Source organism: Mobula hypostoma, chromosome 15 (genome assembly GCF_963921235.1).
Source record: "Mobula hypostoma chromosome 15, sMobHyp1.1, whole genome shotgun sequence".
Lineage (NCBI taxonomy): Eukaryota > Metazoa > Chordata > Chondrichthyes > Myliobatiformes > Myliobatidae > Mobula > Mobula hypostoma.
The window spans coordinates 75,155,102-75,172,693 of record NC_086111.1 but is presented as its reverse complement, the minus strand read 5'-3'; the positions used below and the strand labels follow the sequence as shown (position 1 = coordinate 75,172,693).

Below are 17,592 nucleotides of genomic sequence, written 5' to 3'. Positions count from 1 at the left end.
ATGTTCAATTCACTGTCACCTGACTGTATACAATCAACAAAACTACATTCCTCCGGACCATGGTGCACCCATAAAACATATCACAAATACAAACCAAAATATTATCATAAATAAATTAATAAAATATAATTCAAAATGCATGTAGCGTGCAGTACAGGTAAAGAGCTCGCTGTCCTAGTGATGAGACCTCAGTAGTGGTAGGGTATTCATTAGTCTCACAACCTGAGGGAAGAAGCTGTTACTTCCACAAGAATTAGGGGCAAAGTTTTAAGTAAGGGGCTACTTATTTAATACTGAAAAGTCCTCACTTGAAGGCTTCTTTTTATTTGTGATTTTTGTATTGCGGTTGATCAGCCATTGCCCATTTTCATGGCTCAGGTGAATATATAGGAACAAGGCAGAGAATTGGTCATCATCTTACTAAATGTACAACACTTGGAATATTATGTTGCCTCATCATAAGCAGAATGTGGCAGAGAAGATTTACCAGGATGCTGCCTGGATTAGACAGCGTGTGTTATGAGGATAGGTTGAGAAGATAGGGCTTTTCTCTTGGATTGAAGAGGGATGGGGAGGTGATTTGTTAGAGATATAGATCGAATGGACAGCCAGAGACATTTTCTCAAGGTGGAAATGGCCAATATGAGGGGACGCAATTTTAAAATGGTTGGAGGAAAGTATAGGGGGATGTTAGAGGCAAGCTGTTTTTTTTTTATGTACACAGAGTGGTGGGTGCATGGAACGCTCTGCCAGGGGTAGAGGCAGATACATCAAGGACATTTAAGAAACTCTTAGTTAGGCACATGGATGATACAAAGTTGGAGGGCTATGTGGGAGGGAAGTTGGATTGATCTTAGTAGATTAAAAAGTTAGCTCAACATTGAGGCTGAAGGGCCTATACTATTCTATATTCTATGAATGCAGATCAACAATGAGTGTTCACTACTATTTCTAACAACACAGGAGGAGACAATCCCGTTAGAACCTGCTAGACAGAAATAGAAGATTGCCATTCAAACCCTCTAACCCACTTCACTGGTCAATTACATTTCATACAATGAAAAGATCACATTTCAGAAACTGAACTAACTCAATTTGGGGCAAGAGGTTAAGGAAAGGTTAGAAAGATTAGCTTCATTTGTCACACGTGTATTGAAACAGAGTGAAATATTGCTTGCATCAAATCAGCAAGGATTGTGCTAGGGTTTTAGAAAATTCTTCAATTTATCAGTCCAGACCCCAGCATCTCCCCGACACTAGTCAAGCAAGACCATTTCAAGAGGCAACACTGCCACGAGTTATTTCATAGAACCACTGCGCCTGTCAGATCTTCGGCAGAGCAAATTTTCACTCAGTGCCAAACCCATAATTACTGGTATTACCTGGAAGAAGGGCACCCACCTAAACCTTTTCCTTCTCTAAAGGAAGCTAAATACCTACAAACATTTAAACCTCCCCATAACATAACTATTTAAAAATAAGAGATTCTGCAGATGCTGGAAATCCTGAGCAACACACACAAAATGTTGGAGGAACTCAGCAGGTCAGCATCTATGGAGAGGAATGAACATTCAACGTTTTGGGGCAAGACCCTTTATCAGGAGCGTCTTGGCCTGAAATGTGGACCTCTTATTTCCTTCCATAGATGTTGCCTTACCTGCTCAGTTCCTCCAACATTTTGTGTGTTACATAGCAAGTTAAGCTTCAAATTCCTCTTTCGGCCATCAGATGATCAATGCCCAATGAGCTGAATGGCTTCACTCACTCTCATGTTCCCACAGTTCGAGCTGTGCCCAAGTTGCTAACTTGCTGGCAGACCCGGCAGTGTTTCTGCTGACTCCAGGGTTTTGCCAAGCATGGTTCACTCACCTTCAGCTTAGACGGCTGGTAGGCATGGTGCGTTCCTTTCCACAGAGCCCTCAAAAGCACTGCGAAACCAATGGCCAGTCGCCCGCCCGTTCCCAGAGGGTTGTTGTAATTTATTTCAGACTCAAAGGATTGATCTAGGAGCACAATCAGAGTTCCTGATTAATCTTTCTTCAACCATGGCTGGTATCAAAACAAAATCTAAAAATTTGTAAGCATTAAAATGTAGCAATGTATTTCCCAATTAACCACTTAAGGTCAATATAAGCAGATGCTGTTCCAAGACGACCATTTCCCTTAATGCTAACGATGACTGTGAAAAGAACCTTAGCATTTATATAAAACCCATACACAAAGTGCTTTGCAGCTCAACACGTTCTGAAGCGTAGCCACTATTGTAGCCAACTGCACGCTGCACACTCTCAGAAACTAATATGACAACCTCCGCAAACTGGTTTATGCCCGTTGGTTCAGGATAACTACACAACTCTCATACTAAGCAGCAGTTGGCTTAACAACCAATTCGATAGCCTTTGTCTGAAATGCCGGACCACTGCAGTACCACGGAATCAAATCAGTATTCTCCTGATGGCCGGGATGAACTGGATTCTTTAGGAAAGGACTCAAGCCCATAACACACTGGTTTAGAGGGGGATACCTTCTGCAGCCACATGACTGTTAATGTTTTGGCCTTTCACACTTCACTAACCGTGGAAGTAGTCACGAAGCTCCCGTGTGTTGGATAACGATTGGATGACACTGTTCATGAAGCAAGTGTTGCCCAAGTTGACCAATCCTGTAAAGCCTGGAAGGCAGACCTTCTTTTCTTCCTCTTCCTCCTCTGTATGTTCAGCCCCAGTGCCGCTGTGAGTCATTGGAGTCACCATACAGGTAGGCTTGGGCTGCAAGAATATGAGACAGCTTAGAGGAGATCAGAATCAGAATTAGCTTTATTACTGACATGTGTCATGAAATTTTTTGTTTTGCAGCAGTACCACAGTGCAATACACGAAATATTACTATAGGTTACAAAAAGGAAAACAAAGTAAACAATGCAAAAATAGTGAGGAAGTATTCACAGACTGTTCAGAAATCTGATGGAGAAGCTATTCCTGAATCGTTGAGTACGAGTCTTCATGCCCCTGTACCTCCTCCTCAATGGTAAAATGAGAAGAGATGCAGAAGGTCTTTAACGATGGATGCCACCTTACTACCTGATTATTTGTTCTTTGCACTATTCAATTATCATTAAACTAAAAGAGCCTACTTTGGCTATTCAGCCCATTGAGTCTGCTCTGCCACTACTCCATCATGGCTGATTTATTATCTCTCTCAACCCAATTTGCTGCCTACACCCTGTAATCTTTGATACCCTGACTAATGAAGAACCTATCAACCTCTGCTTTAAATATATGCAGTAACTTGGCCTTCACAACCCTCCACAGCGTGGCAATGAACTCCACAGATTTACCACCCGCTAGCTCAGGGTTTCTCATCTAGGGTTCCTTGAGAAGTCAGCAGGGGTTCCACGAGAGATCATGATTGAAGAAAATAAACATCGTTTTTTGAACTTCGTACAATGCACAATGCTAGTGCTCGCAGTGGTGTGCAGTGACCGAGCAGCCCTGATCGAAATCTCTTTAGAGGTCTCTCAGCCCAGTATGGCAGTGCGCAGTAGGACCATGTTTATTCTGAGTTCTTGATGCGAGGTAAGGGAGGCCGCTGATAATTGGTGAGCACTATATTGCACAGAGGAGAGGTTGGCAGACTGATAGTGAATGCTGTATTGCACAGAGGGGAGGTTGGCAGACTGACAGTGAATGCTGTATTGCACAGAGGGGAGGTTGGCAGACTGATAGTGAATGCTGTATTGCACAGAAGGGAGGTTGGCAGACTGATAGTGAATGCTGTATTGCACAGAGGGGAGGTTGGCAGACTGACAGTGAATGCTGTATTGCACAGAGGGGAGGTTGGCAGACTGATAGTGAATGCTGTATTGCACAGAGGGGAGGTTGGCAGACTGACAGTGAATGCTGTATTGCACAGAGGGGAGGTTGGCAGACTGATAGTGAATGCTGTATTGCACAGAAGGGAGGTTGGCAGACTGATAGTGAATGCTGTATTGCACAGAAGGGAGGTTGGCAGACTGATAGTGAATGCTGTATTGCACAGAGGGGAGGTTGGCAGACTGACAGTGAATGCTGTATTGCACAGAGGGGAGGTTGGCAGACTGATAGTGAATGCTGTATTGCACAGAGGGGAGGTTGGCAGACTGATAGTGAATGCTGTATTGCACAGAGGGGAGGTTGGCAGACTGATAGTGAATGCTGTATTGCACAGAGGGGAGGTTGGCAGACTGATAGTGAATGCTGTATTGCACAGAGGGGAGGTTGGCAGACTGACAGTGAATGCTGTATTGCACAGAGGGGAGGTTGGCAGACTGATAGTGAATGCTGTATTGCACAGAGGGGAGGTTGGCAGACTGATAGTGAATGCTGTATTGCACAGAAGGGAGGTTGGCAGACTGATAGTGAATGCTGTATTGCACAGAGGGGAGGTTGGCAGACTGACAGTGAATGCTGTATTGCACAGAGGGGAGGTTGGCAGACTGATAGTGAATGCTGTATTGCACAGAAGGGAGGTTGGCAGACTGACAGTGAATGCTGTATTGCACAGAAGGGAGGTTGGCAGACTGATAGTGAATGCTGTATTGCACAGAGGGGAGGTTGGCAGACTGATAGTGAATGCTGTATTGCACAGAAGGGAGGTTGGCAGACTGACAGTGAATGCTGTATTGCACAGAAGGGAGGTTGGCAGACTGATAGTGAATGCTGTATTGCACAGAGGGGAGGATGGTAGTTTGATGAGGAGCATGAAGTACATTTTCTGAGCATTGAATGGACTTGCCTAACCTGGGCTGTGATGTCAGCCTCTCACTCCCGAATTACCTCTCCGATCTTCCAATTAAGCGCCGCCAACTGACTCATGGGAGCGAACAATCTCTAGCGGTGCAGTAGAAAATTGGAGGGAAATTTTCAATCTAAAGTAGGAATTTTTACGTGCCCCGACTCAGCTGCTGGCGTGCCGCTTTACTGCTGTGTAAACATTGCAAAGGATGGATTGTGTAGGTTAGAAGTGAATTGTATGGTGAAGTGTTCGTATTCTTTGTAGTTTTCCCCTTTATTTTATCGACTATGCTGTTTTTTAAAATATCTTATTAACCCGTTCCTTTGAGCCTAGAATACGAAAAACAACGTACAAACGCAGCAGTGGCTCCAACAAAATTAAAAGACATCTACAAATCACAGCCATATGACAGGTAAAAGTGCTGATTATTTTAAACGGCTGTTGGAATCTCAAAACAAACAGTAAAGCTTTTAATTAAACTCAATTTACAACCTTTATTTATATAAAATCTACCACGCCTACTTTTAGAAAAGTTAAATCCCATTTTGGCTTCAGCCATTTATTTAACAGAAATTTATTATGTTTGACTTACGAGTTTTTAAAATTTACATTCTCTGCTCAAAAGAGCATTGACAATTATCTGCGTGAAGTGCATCCGGCTGCAGCTCCTTGAAGACAGTGTTAGGGGTCTGGAGCAGCAGCTGGATGACATTCGGCTTGTATGGGAGAGTGAGGAGATAACTGATCAGAGTTATTGAGAAGTAGTCACCACTAAGTTGCAAGAGGCGAGTAGCTGTGAGACTGTCAGGAGAAATGGAAATGTGAATAGGCAGTTGATGCAGAACACCCCCGTGGCCATTCCACTCAATAAGTATACTGTTTTGGATACTGTTGTGGGGGATGACCTCCCAGGGGAATGCCACAGAGACTAGGTTACTGGGACTAAGCATGGGTCTGTGGTGCAGAAGGGAAAGGGGGAGAAGAGGGGAGAGGTAGTGATAGGGGACGCAATAGTCAGGGGAACAGACAGGAGATTATGTGGACATGAACGGGACTCCTGAGTGGTATGTTGCCTCCCAGGTTTCAGGGTCAGGGACATCTCGGATCGCGTCCACAACATTTTGGAGAGGGATGGAGAACAGCCAGATGTCTTGGCACACATTGGTACCGATGACATAGGAAGGAAAAGCAAAGAGGTCCTAAAAAGGGAATTTAGAGAGCTAGGTAGAAAGCTGAGAAGCAGTACCTCCAGGGTAGCAATTTCTGGGTTGCTGTTGTGCTACATGCCAGTGAAGATAGACAGGATGATCTGGCAGATGAATGTGTGGCTGAGAAGCTGTAGCAGGGGGCAGGGCTTCAGGTTCTTGGATGATTGGGATCTCTTCTGGGGAGGTATGACCTGTCCAAAAGGGGCAGCTTGCACCTGATCACCTGAGGGGACCAGCATTCTCGCAGGCAGGTTTGTTAGAGCACTAACCTGGGAAGGGTTTCAACTAATTTGGCAGGGGGTTGGTGGAAACTGGAGTGAAGGGACTCAGAAAAGGACGAATAGTTAAAAAAAAAGCAAAGATAACATACAGTCAGACTGTGAGGAAGGGCAGGCAGATGATAGGACATAATTGCGGCCAGCAGGGTGTGTATCAGTGCTTTAGGGATGCAGTATCAAAATGGGTAGCAAATACAGTACTTAAAGTGTTAAATCTCAAAGCATGGAGTATAAGAAATAAGGTGTATAAGATCTTGTTGCACGACTACAGATTGTCAGGTATGATGTTGTGGCCATCACTGAATCATGGCGGAAGGATGGTTGTAGTTGGGAGCTAAATGTCCAAGGTATCAGAGGGATAGGAAGGTAAGCAGAGGGCGTGGCATGGCTCTGTTGGTAAAGAATGCCATCAAATAAGTAGAAAGATGTGACACAGGATCGGGGGATGTTGAATCCTTGTGGGCTGAGTTAAGAAGCTTCAAGGCTAAAAGGGCCCTGATGGCAGTTATGTACAAGCCTCCCAACAGCAGCTGGGATGTGGACCACAGATGTCAACGGGACATAGAAAAGGTGTGTCAAAAGGGCAGTGTTATGATAGTCATGGGAGATTTCAACATGTAGGTTGATTGGGAAAATCAGGTCGGAAAAGGGTTTGTTGAATGCCTATGAGATGGCTTTTTAGAACAGTTTGTCAATGAGCCTACTAGGAAATTAGCTATACTGGATTGTGTGTTATGTAATGGGCCGGAGGTGATTAGAGAGCTTAAGGTAAAAGAACCCTTAGGAGCCAATGACCACAGTATGATTGAGTTCAACTTGAAATTTGAGAGGGAGAAAGTAAAGTCTCACTTAGCAGTATTTCAGTGGAGTAAAGGAACTTACAGTGGTATGAGAGAGAAGTTGGCCAAAGTAAGTTGCAAGGAGATGCTGGCAGGGATGACAGCAGAGCAGCACTGATGTGAGTTTCTGCATGGATAGACATATTATAAGAATGAAGAAATACTCAAAAGGCAAAATAGTACAACCATGGCTGAGAAGGGAAGTCAAAGCTAGTGTAAAAGCAAAAGAGAGGGCATACAACAAGTAAAAATTAGCGGGAAGACAGAGGATTGGAAAGCTTTTAAAACACCACAGAGCAAGTAAAAGAATCATTAGGAAGGAAAAGATGAAATATGAAATCAAACTAGCAAACAATATCAAAGTGGATAGTAAAAGCTTTTTCAAGTATGTAAAGAGATGAGAGTGGATATAGGACCACCAGAAAATGAGGACAGAAAAAAAATAATGAGGGCCAAGGAGATGGCAGATAAACTAATTTGAGTCTTTGGCATCAGTCTTCAATGTAGAAAACACTAGCAGTGTGCCAGATGTTGAAGGGTGAGAGAGAAGAGTGTAGTTACTATTACAAAGGAGCAGGTGCTCAAAAAGCTGAAAGACCTAAGGGTACACAAGTCACCCAGAGCAGATGAACTGCACCCTGAGGTTCTGAAAAAGTAGTAGAAATTGTAGAGTCATTAGTAACGATCTTTCAAAAATCATTGGACTTTAGCATAGTCCCAGAAAACTGGAAAATTGCAAATGTCACTCCAGTCTTTAAGAAAGGGGAAGGCAGCAAAACAGAAAGTATAGACCAGTTAACCTGATCTCAGTGGTTGGGAAGATGTTGGAGTCAATTATTAAGGATAAGGTTAAGGAGTAATTGGAGACACAGGACAAGATAGGACAAAGTCAGCATGGTTTCCATTAGGAAAAATCTTGCCTGACAAACCTGTTGAAATTCTTTGAGGAGATTACAAGTAGGATAGATAAAGGGGATACAGTGGATGTTGTATACTTGGACTTTCAGAGTTCCTCCAGCATTTTGTGCACATTGCTTGGATTTCCAGCACCTTCAGTTTTTCTTGTTTGTTTTGAGGTTTTTGTTTTGCTGAACATTGTGGACATGCTATGCTGGCACTGGAATGTGTGGTGACACTTGTAGGCTACCCCCTGGACATTCTATGGGTGTGCTGGTTATTAATACAAATAACCCACTTCACTGTATGTTTTGATGTACATGGGACAAACAAACCTGAATCTGCAGTGCAAAAAGGCGATGGGCAATACTATTTGGCTTTGTCCCCAATGGGAATAAATCAAAATCTGACCCTCACCTTAAGAGCAAGGACAAAGGTGAAATAAACTTTACTTACCGATGTTACCAACGTGTCCTGCTTAACCTGGACATTCTCATGCGCTGGCCTGATTGCCACCGGGTCGAGGCTGGCCTCCTCAGAGCGTATCTTCTCCTTCTCATTTGAGCGTGGCTCCTCCTTGGGAGGAAGTGCATGCTGGCTGCTCCCAGGCTGAGCTTTGTCTAGTGACGGTGGGCCTGCAGGCACAGCTACTTTGGCACCACCCACTGCACCTTAAACAGGGGAGCACATGGCTTGTGTTTAGAAGGTCTAACGAAAACACAAAGGTATTTAGAACACCTTAAAAATCAACTACAAAAGGTGTAGGTCATGTCTCACATGGGCTGGACAGAATGAAAGTCTCTCTACATTGTCCAATCTCATATTGCCAGGATAGGAACGGGATAGCTTTGGTTTTAGAATCTTCAGCACTATTACCACCGGGAAGGAGGAACAGGAGCCTGAAGACCCACACCGCCAGGTTCAGCAACAGGTATTATCCCTCAGGCTACTGAACCAGTGTAGATAATTTCACTCACTGTCACACTGAACCGACTGCACAACCTACAGGCCCACCTCACAACTCATGTTCTCAGTATTATTTATTTTCTTATTTTTATTTGCACAGTTTGCTTTCTTTTATACATTGGTTGTTTGTTAGTTTTTAGTTTTATTCATGAACTCTATTGCATTTCTTTACTTTCCTGTGAATGTCTGCGTTAATGAATCTTTGGGTAATATATGGTAACATGTATATACTTTGATAATAAATTTACTTTGACTTTAAATTTCATCTACAATGTTCGGTTAAATGCTTAAGGAAAAAGCAAACAACCTGCTGGGGAAGGTCAGCAGGTTGAGTAGTGCAAGTGGTGGAAAGGAATTGGGTCAAACCCACTACTAGAACTCTCAAAGCAGAATTCCATGGGTTAGTGGGTTAGATACTGAATAAATTCCCTCCATGCTACCCTATTTCAGTACCTACTTTCTATCTTGTATCTATGACCTGTCTCAATGTGACTTCCAAGTGATCAGAGAATGAAAGATATTCCAATGCTGTAAATATACGATGTAATTTCAGGTAGAGCCCTTGTGGACAATTTGGGCTGTTTTCTATTTAGATTCTCAAGCAGAAGGTTAGAATGCCACTCAGCCAACTGGTCTTGATGCAGAGGATGGAAAACCATTTTTAGTTTTCAAGAACAAAACATCCTGAAAAACGTACAAGAATGCTTTTCATGTACTTCCTAATTCAAACTACATAATCAAATTAAGCACGATGATCACCTTAAGTAAAAGCTATTTGATTTTCTATGATTATTGAAAAATAGCTTGAATATCTTTAACCAAAAAGAAAATTAAAGCAAGTAAATGTCTACCGGGACAGATGAGCAAAAGTCTGGTAGAAAGGAAAGAAAATCAGACAATAGAACTCTGAAACTGAAATACAAAAAGTGCTCCAAGTGCTCAGGTGCTATTAGCATCTGTGGAGACAGAAACAGCATTATGTTTCAATCTTAATAGATACTGCTCACTGGTTCGAGTACCTGCATCTCTTTGAAAAGGTACACTGTAGAACACAGTGAGCAGAAAGGTAACCAGCAATAAGGACTACAGAAGCTGAGGTACAGCCGCTTTAAAGGTGTCAGGGAGGCTGGAATCGAAGATTGGAAACATTACCCCCACTAGGATGTAATAGAAATTATGTGATAGCGATACTCTTATATCCACCTGGAATCCAAAGAGCAGGTATCTGCAATTAGATTATAAAAAGCTTCCCTTCACACTGAGTAACACACAAAATACTGGTCTGGCAGCATCAGTGGAGGGGAATAAATAGCTGACATTTTGCACCGAGACCCTTCATCAGGACTGAGTCTCCACACGGCATCTGTTGTTTTATCAGCCCAAGCATCAATATTCCTGGATTTCAGTGCTTTAAAAGGGATAGAGAGAGCGGAAAAAGGGGAGGAGGGGTGGCATTACTGGTCAGGGATACTATTACAGCTACAGAAAGGGTGGGTAATGTAGCAGGATCCTCTTTTGAGTCAATATGAGTGGAAGTCAGGAACAGGAAGGGAGCAGTTACTCTACTGGGGGTATTCTATAGGCCCCCTGGTAGCAGCAGAGATACAGAGGAGCAGATTGGGAGGCAGATTTTGGAAAGGTGCAAAAATAACAGGGTTGTTATCATGGGTGACTTTAACTTCCCTAATATTGATTGGCACCTGATTAGTTCCAAGGGTTTAGATGGGGCAGAATTTGTTAAGTGTGTCCAGGATGGATTCCTGTCACAGTATGTGGACAGGCCGACCAGGGGGAATGCCATACTAGATCCAGTACTAGGTAATGAACCGGGTCAGGTCACAGATCTCTCAGTGGGTGAGCATTTGGGGGACAGTGACCACTGCTCCCTGGCCTTTATAATTATCATGGAAAAGGACAGAATCAAAGAGGACAGGAAAATTTTTAATTGGCGAAAGGCAGATTATGAGGCTATAAGGCTAGAACTTGCGGGTGTGAATTGGGATGATGTTTTTGCAGGGAAATGTACTATGGACATGTGGTCGATGTTTAGAGATCTCTTGCGGGATGTAAGGGATAAATTTGTCCCGGTGACGAAGATAAAGAATGGTAGGGTGAAGGAACCATGGGTGACAAGTGAGGTGGAAAATCTAGTCAGGAGAAAGAAGGCAGCATACATGAGGTTTAGGAAGCAAGGATCAGATGGGTCTATTGAGGAATATAGGGAAGCAAGAAAGGAGCTTAAGAAGGGGCTGAGAAGAGCAAGAAGGGGGCATGAGAAGGCCTTGGCGAGTAGGGTAAAGGAAAACCCCAAGGCATTCTTCAATTATGTGAAGAAAAAAAGGATGACAGGAGTGAAGGTAGGACCGATTAGAGATAAAAGTGGGAAGATGTGCCTGGAGGCTGTGGAAGTGAGCGAGGTCCTCAATGAATACTTCTCTTCGGTATTCACCAATGAGAGGGAACTTGATGATGGTGAGGACAATATGAGTGAGGTTGATGTTCTGGAGCATGCTGATATTAAGGGAGAGGAGGACAGATAAATCCCCGGGGCCTGACGGAATATTCCCCAGGCTGCTCCACGAGGCGAGAGAAGAGATTGCTGAGCCTCTGGCTAGGATCTTTATGTCCTCGTTGTCCACGGGAATGGTACCGGAGGATTGGAGGGAGGCAAATGCTGTTCCCTTGTTCAAAAAAGGTAGTAGGGATAGTCCGGGTAATTATAGACCAGTGAGCCTTACGCCTGTGGTGGGAAAGCTGTTGGAAAAGATTCTTAGAGATAGGATCTATAGGCATTTAGAGAATCAAGGTCTGATCAGGGACAGTCAGCATGGCTTTGTGAAGGGCAGATCGTGTCTAACAAGCCTGATAGAGTTCTTGGAGGAGGTGACCAGGCATATAGATGATGGTAGTGCAGTGGATGTGATCTATATGAATTTTAGTAAGGCATTTGACAAGGTTCCACACGGTAGGCTTATTCAGAAAGTTAGAAGGCATGGGATCCAGGGAAGTTTGGCCGGGTGGATTCAGAATTGGCCTGCCTGCAGAAGGCAGAGGGTGGTGGTGGAGGGAGTACATTCAGATTGGAGGATTGTGACTAGTGGCGTCCCACAAGGGTCTGTTCTGGGACCTCTACTTTTTGTGATTTTTATTAACGCCCTGGATGTGGGGGTAGAAGGGTGGGTTGGCAAGTTTGCAGACGACACAAAGGTTGGTGGTGTTGTAGATAGTGTAGAGGATTGTCAAAGATTGCAGAGAGACATTGATAGGATGCAGAAGTGGGCTGAGAAGTGGCAGATGGAGTTCAACCCGGAGAAGTGTGAGGTGGTACACTTTGGAAGGACAAACTCCAAGGCAGAGTACAAAGTAAATGGCAGGATACTTGGTGGTGTGGAGGAGCAGAGGGATCTCGGGGTACATGTCCACAGATCCCTGAAAGTTGCCTCACAGGTGGATAGGGTAGTTAAGAAAGCTTATGGGGTGTTAGCTTTCATAAGTCGAGGGATAGAGTTTAAGAGTCGCGATGTAATGATGCAGCTATATAAAACTCTGGTTAGGCCACACTTGGAGTATTGTGTCCAGTTCTGGTCACCTCACTATAGGAAGGATGTGGAAGCATTGGAAAGGGTACAGAGGAGATTTACCAGGATGCTGCCTGGTTTAGAAAGTATGCATTATGATCAGAGATTAAGGGAGCTAGGGCTTTACTCTTTGGAGAGAAGGAGGATGAGAGGAGACATGATAGAGGTGTACAAGATAATAAGAAGAATAGATAGAGTGGATAGCCAGCGCCTCTTCCCCAGGGCACCACTGCTCAATACAAGAGGACATGGCTTTAAGGTAAGGGATGGGATGTTCAAGGGAGATATTAGAGGAAGGTTTTTTACTCAGAGAGTGGTTGGTGCGTGGAATGCACTGCCTGCGTCAGTGGTGGAAGCAGATACACTAGTGAAGTTTAAGAGACTACTAGACAGGTATATGGAGGAATTTAAGGTGGGGGCTTATGTGGGAGGCTGGGTTTGAGGGTCGGCACAACATTGTGGGCCGAAGGGCCTGTACTGTGCTGTACTAGTCTATGTTCTATCAGCTAAATATGCAAGTGCTATTAATGTAGTCATTGCAGCCCTTGTTCACAAAGACAAATGCCACCTGAAGTATAATCATCTGGGCATTGCACAGCAATGAATGATCACAGGACACCTTTGCTGTACACAGAGTAACATCCCAACTCAGCATCATCACTGAGCAGCAGTGACAATCCCAGTATTGTCACGCAGTAGCAGTAACAGAGTAATCTACAGTACAATACAGGCCCTTCAGCGCCCAATGTTGTGCCGACCATGAAACTGGCTAGAATTTCCCTACCGCATAGCCCTCTGTTTTTCTAAACTCCATGTTCCTAAGAGTCTCTTAGAAGACCCTATTGTATCCGCCTTTACCACAGTCTCAAGCAGTTCATTCCAAGCACCCATTACTCTGTGTGAAAAATTTACCTCTGACAGACCCCTTGTACCTACTTCCAAGCATCTTAAACCATGCCCCCTCGTGTTAGCCATTTTAGCCCTGGGAAAAAGCCTCTGGCTATCCACATGATCAATGGCCTCTCATCATCTTATACACCTCTATCAGGTCACCTCTCATCCTTTGTCGTTCCAAGGAGAAAAGCCCAATTTCACTCAACCTATTCTCATAAGGCACACTCTCCAATCCAGACAACATCCTTGCAAATCTCCTCTGCACTCTCTCTATATATCCACGTCTTTTCTGTGGTGAGGTGACCAAACTGAACACATACCCCACGTGGGGTCTAATTAAAGTCTTATATAGCTGCAAAATTACCTCATGGCTCTTGATCTCAATCCCATGGTTGATGAAGGCCAACACACCATATATCTTCTAACCACACTGCCAACCTACGCAGCAGATTTGAGTGTCCTATGGACACGGACCCCAAGATCTCTCAGATTCGCCACACTGCCAAAAGTCTTATTAATATTATATTCTGTCTTCAAATTTTACCAACCAAAATGAACCACTTCTCACTTACCTGGGGCTGAACTCCATCTGCCACTTCTTGGCCCAGTTCTGCATCCTATTGATGTCCCGCTGTAACCTCTGACAATCCTCCAGACTATCCACAACACCCTGAACTTTTGTGTCATCAGCAAATTTACTAACCCACCCTTCTACTTCCTCATCCAGGTCATTTATAAAATTCTCAAAGAGGAGGGGTCCCAGAACAGATCCCTGCAGAACACCACTGGTCACCAACCTCCATGAAGAATACGAACCATTTACAACCACCCTTCGTCTTCTATGGGCAAGCCAATTCTGGATCCACAAAGCAATGTCTCCTTGAATCCCATGCCTCCTTACTTTCTGAATGAGCCTTGCATGGGGAACCTTTACAAATGCCTTACTGAAATCCATATATACTACATCCACTGTTCTACCTTCATCTGCTCCCAATTTATGTTCCCAAATTCCTGCCTAATAGCATAGTTCCCCCACCCCCAATTAAATGTCTTCCCAAATTGTCAGCTCCTATCCCTCTCCTTCTCTATGGGAAAGGAGATAGAGTTGTGATCGCTACCTCCAAAATGCTCTCCCACCGAGAGGTCTGACACCTGAGCAGGACATCCATACAGGACCAAACGATACACTTCTGTACTCTACCCACGATATGCCCTGACTGACTTGTGTTACATCGAGAGCAACTCATACCCATCTGATAGGCGTTTCTGCGGCCACAAACGAGACTCCAGGAGGGTATGTTGCCTCCCTGGTGCAAGGGTCAAGGATGTCTCTGAGCAGCTGCAGGACATTCTGGAGTGAAAGGGTGAACAGCCAGTGGTCGTGGTGCACACAGGTACCAACAATATAGGAAAAAAAATGGGATGAGGTCCTACAAGGTGAATTTAGGGAGTTAGGAGATAAACTAAAAAGTAGGACTACAAAGGTAAAAATCTCTGGATGACTACCAGTGCCACATGCTAGTCAGAGTAGAAATAGGAGGATATATCAGATGAATACGTGGCTTGAAAAATGGGTCATGGGGGAGGGATTCAAATTTCTGGGGCATTGGAACCAGTTCTGGAGGAGGTGGGAACAGTACAAACAGGACGGTCTACACCTGGGTTGGACTGGAACCAACGTCCCGGGGGAACATTTGCTACTGTTGTTCAGGAAGATTTAAACTAATGTGGCAGGGGGATGGGAACAAGTGCAGAGAGACAGAGGGGTGTAAAATGAGGGTAGAAGCAAAAAGTAGTAAGGTGAAAAGTAAAAGTGGCAGGCCGGCAAGTCCAAGGTAAAAATCAAAAAGGGTCACTTTTCAACATAATTGTATAAGGGCTAAGAGTGTTGTAAAAGCAAGTCTGAAGGCTTTGTTTGTCAATGCAAGGAGCATTCGTAACAAGGTGGATGAATTAAAAGTGCAGATTGTTATGAATGAATATGATATAGTTGGAATCACAGAGACATGGCTCCAGGGTGACCAAGGATGGGAGCTCAACATTCAGGGATATTCAATATTCAGGAGGGATAGACATGAAAGAAAAGGAGGTGGGGTAGCATTGCTGGTTAGAGAGGAGATTAATGCAATAGAAAGGAAGGATATTAGCTGGGAGGATGAGGAATCGATATGGGTAGAGCTGCATAACACTAAGGGGCAGAAAACGCTGGTGGGAGTTGTGTACAGGCCACCTAACAGTAGCAGTGAGGTTGGGGATGGCATTAAACAGGAAATTAGAAATGCGTGCGATAAAGGAACAGCAGTTATAATGGGTGATTTCAATCTACATATAGATTGGGTGAACCAAATTGGTAAGGGTGTTGAGGAAGGGGATTTCTTGGAATGTATGCGGGATGGTTTTCTGAACCAACATGTCGAGGAACCAACTAGAGAGCAGGCCATTCTAGACTGGGTACTGAGCAATGAGGAAGGGTTAATTAGCAATCCTGTCGTGAGAGGCCCCTTGGGTAAGAGCGACCATAATATGGTGGAATTCTTCATTAAGATGGAGAGTGACATAGTTAATTCAGAAACAAAGGTTCTGAACTTAAAGAAGGGTAACTATGAAGGTATGAGATGTGAATTAGCTAAGCTAGACTGGCAAATGATACTTAAAGGGTTGACGGTGGATATGCAACGGCAAGCATTTAAAGATCACATGGATGAACTACAACAATTATTCGTCCCGGTTTGGCAAAAGAATAAACCAGGGAAGGTAGTGCATCCGTGGCTGACAAGGGAAATTAGGGATAGTATCAATTCCAAAGAAGAAACATACAAATTAGCCAGAAAAAGCGGCTCACTTGAGGACTGGGAGAAATTCAGAGTCCAGCAGAGGAGGACAAAGGGCTTAATTAGGAAAGGGAAAAAAGATTATGAGAGAAAACTGGCAGGGAACATAAAAACTGACTGTAAAAGCTTTTATAGATATGTGAAAACAAAAAGATTGGTTAAGGCAAATGGGGGTCCCTTACAGTCAGAAATGGGTGAATTGATCATGGGGAACAAGGACATGGCAGACCAATTGAATAACTACTTTGGTTCTGTCTTCACTAAGGAAGACATAAATAATCTTCCGGAAATAGTAGGGGACCGAGGGTTTCGTGAGGTGGAGGAACTGAAGGAAATACATGTTAGTAGGGAAGTGGTGTTAGGTAAATTGAAGGGATTAAAGGCAGATAAATCCCCACAGCCAGATGGTCTGCATCCCAGAGTGCTTAAGGAAGTAGCCCAAGAAATAATGGATGCATTAGTGATAATTTTTCAAAACTCTTTAGATTCTGGACTAGTTCCTGAGGATTGGAGGGTGGCTAATGTAAACCTGCTTTTTAAAAAAGGAGGGAGAGAGAAACTGGGGAATTATAGACCGGTTAGCCTAACATCGGTGGTAGGGAAAATGTTAGAGTCAGTTATCAAAGATGTGATAACAGCACATTTGGAAAGCGGTGAAATCATCGGACAAAGTCAGCATGGATTTGTGAAAAGAAAATCATGTCTGACGAATCTCACAGAATTTTTTGAGGATGTAATTAGTAGAGTGGATAGGGGAGAACCAGTGGATGTGGTATACTTGGATTTTCAAAAGGCTTTTGACAAGGTCCCACACAGGAGATTAGTGTGCAAACTTAAAGCACACGGTATTGGGGGTATGGTATTGATGTTAATAGAATTGGTTGACAGACAGGAAGCAAAGAGTGGGAATAAACGGGACCTTTTCAGAATGGCAGGCAGTGACTAGTGGGGTACTGCAAGGCTCAGTGCTGGAACCCCAGTTGTTTACAATATATATTAATGACTTAGACGAGGGAATTAAGTTTAGCTGGGTGGCAGTGTTAGCTGTGAGGAGGATGCTAAGAGGATGCAGGGTGACTTGGATAGGTTAGGTGAGTGGGCAAATTCATGGCAGATGCAATTTAACGTGGGTAAATGTGAGGTTATCCATTTTGGTGGCAAAAACAGGAAAACAGATTATCTGAATGGTGGCTGATTAGGAAAAGGGGAGGTGCAACAAGACCTGGGAGTCATTATACACCAGTCATTGAAAGTGGGCATGCAGGTACAGCAGGCGGTGAAAATGGTGAATGGTATGCTGGCATTCATAGCAAGAGGATTCGAGTACA

At 43.9% G+C, this 17,592-nt stretch overlaps 1 protein-coding gene across 6 annotated transcripts in view; it reads right to left on the bottom strand.

The window, feature by feature from the left end:
• The window catches only part of usp19 (ubiquitin specific peptidase 19), a 215,667-nt gene that overhangs the window by 80,974 nt on the left and 117,101 nt on the right, over positions 1-17,592 (bottom strand). For 5 of the 6 annotated variants that reach the window (XM_063068282.1, XM_063068287.1, XM_063068284.1 and 2 more), the window contains 3 exons: positions 8,452-8,666; positions 2,576-2,768; positions 1,870-2,003 (listed from right to left, as the gene is read on the bottom strand). In XM_063068282.1, the coding sequence (XP_062924352.1) occupies positions 1,870-2,003; positions 2,576-2,768; positions 8,452-8,666 (542 nt within the window). The remainder of the gene's footprint in view (positions 1-1,869; positions 2,004-2,575; positions 2,769-8,451; positions 8,667-17,592) is intronic. The other variant, XM_063068283.1, reaches the window with a different exon arrangement.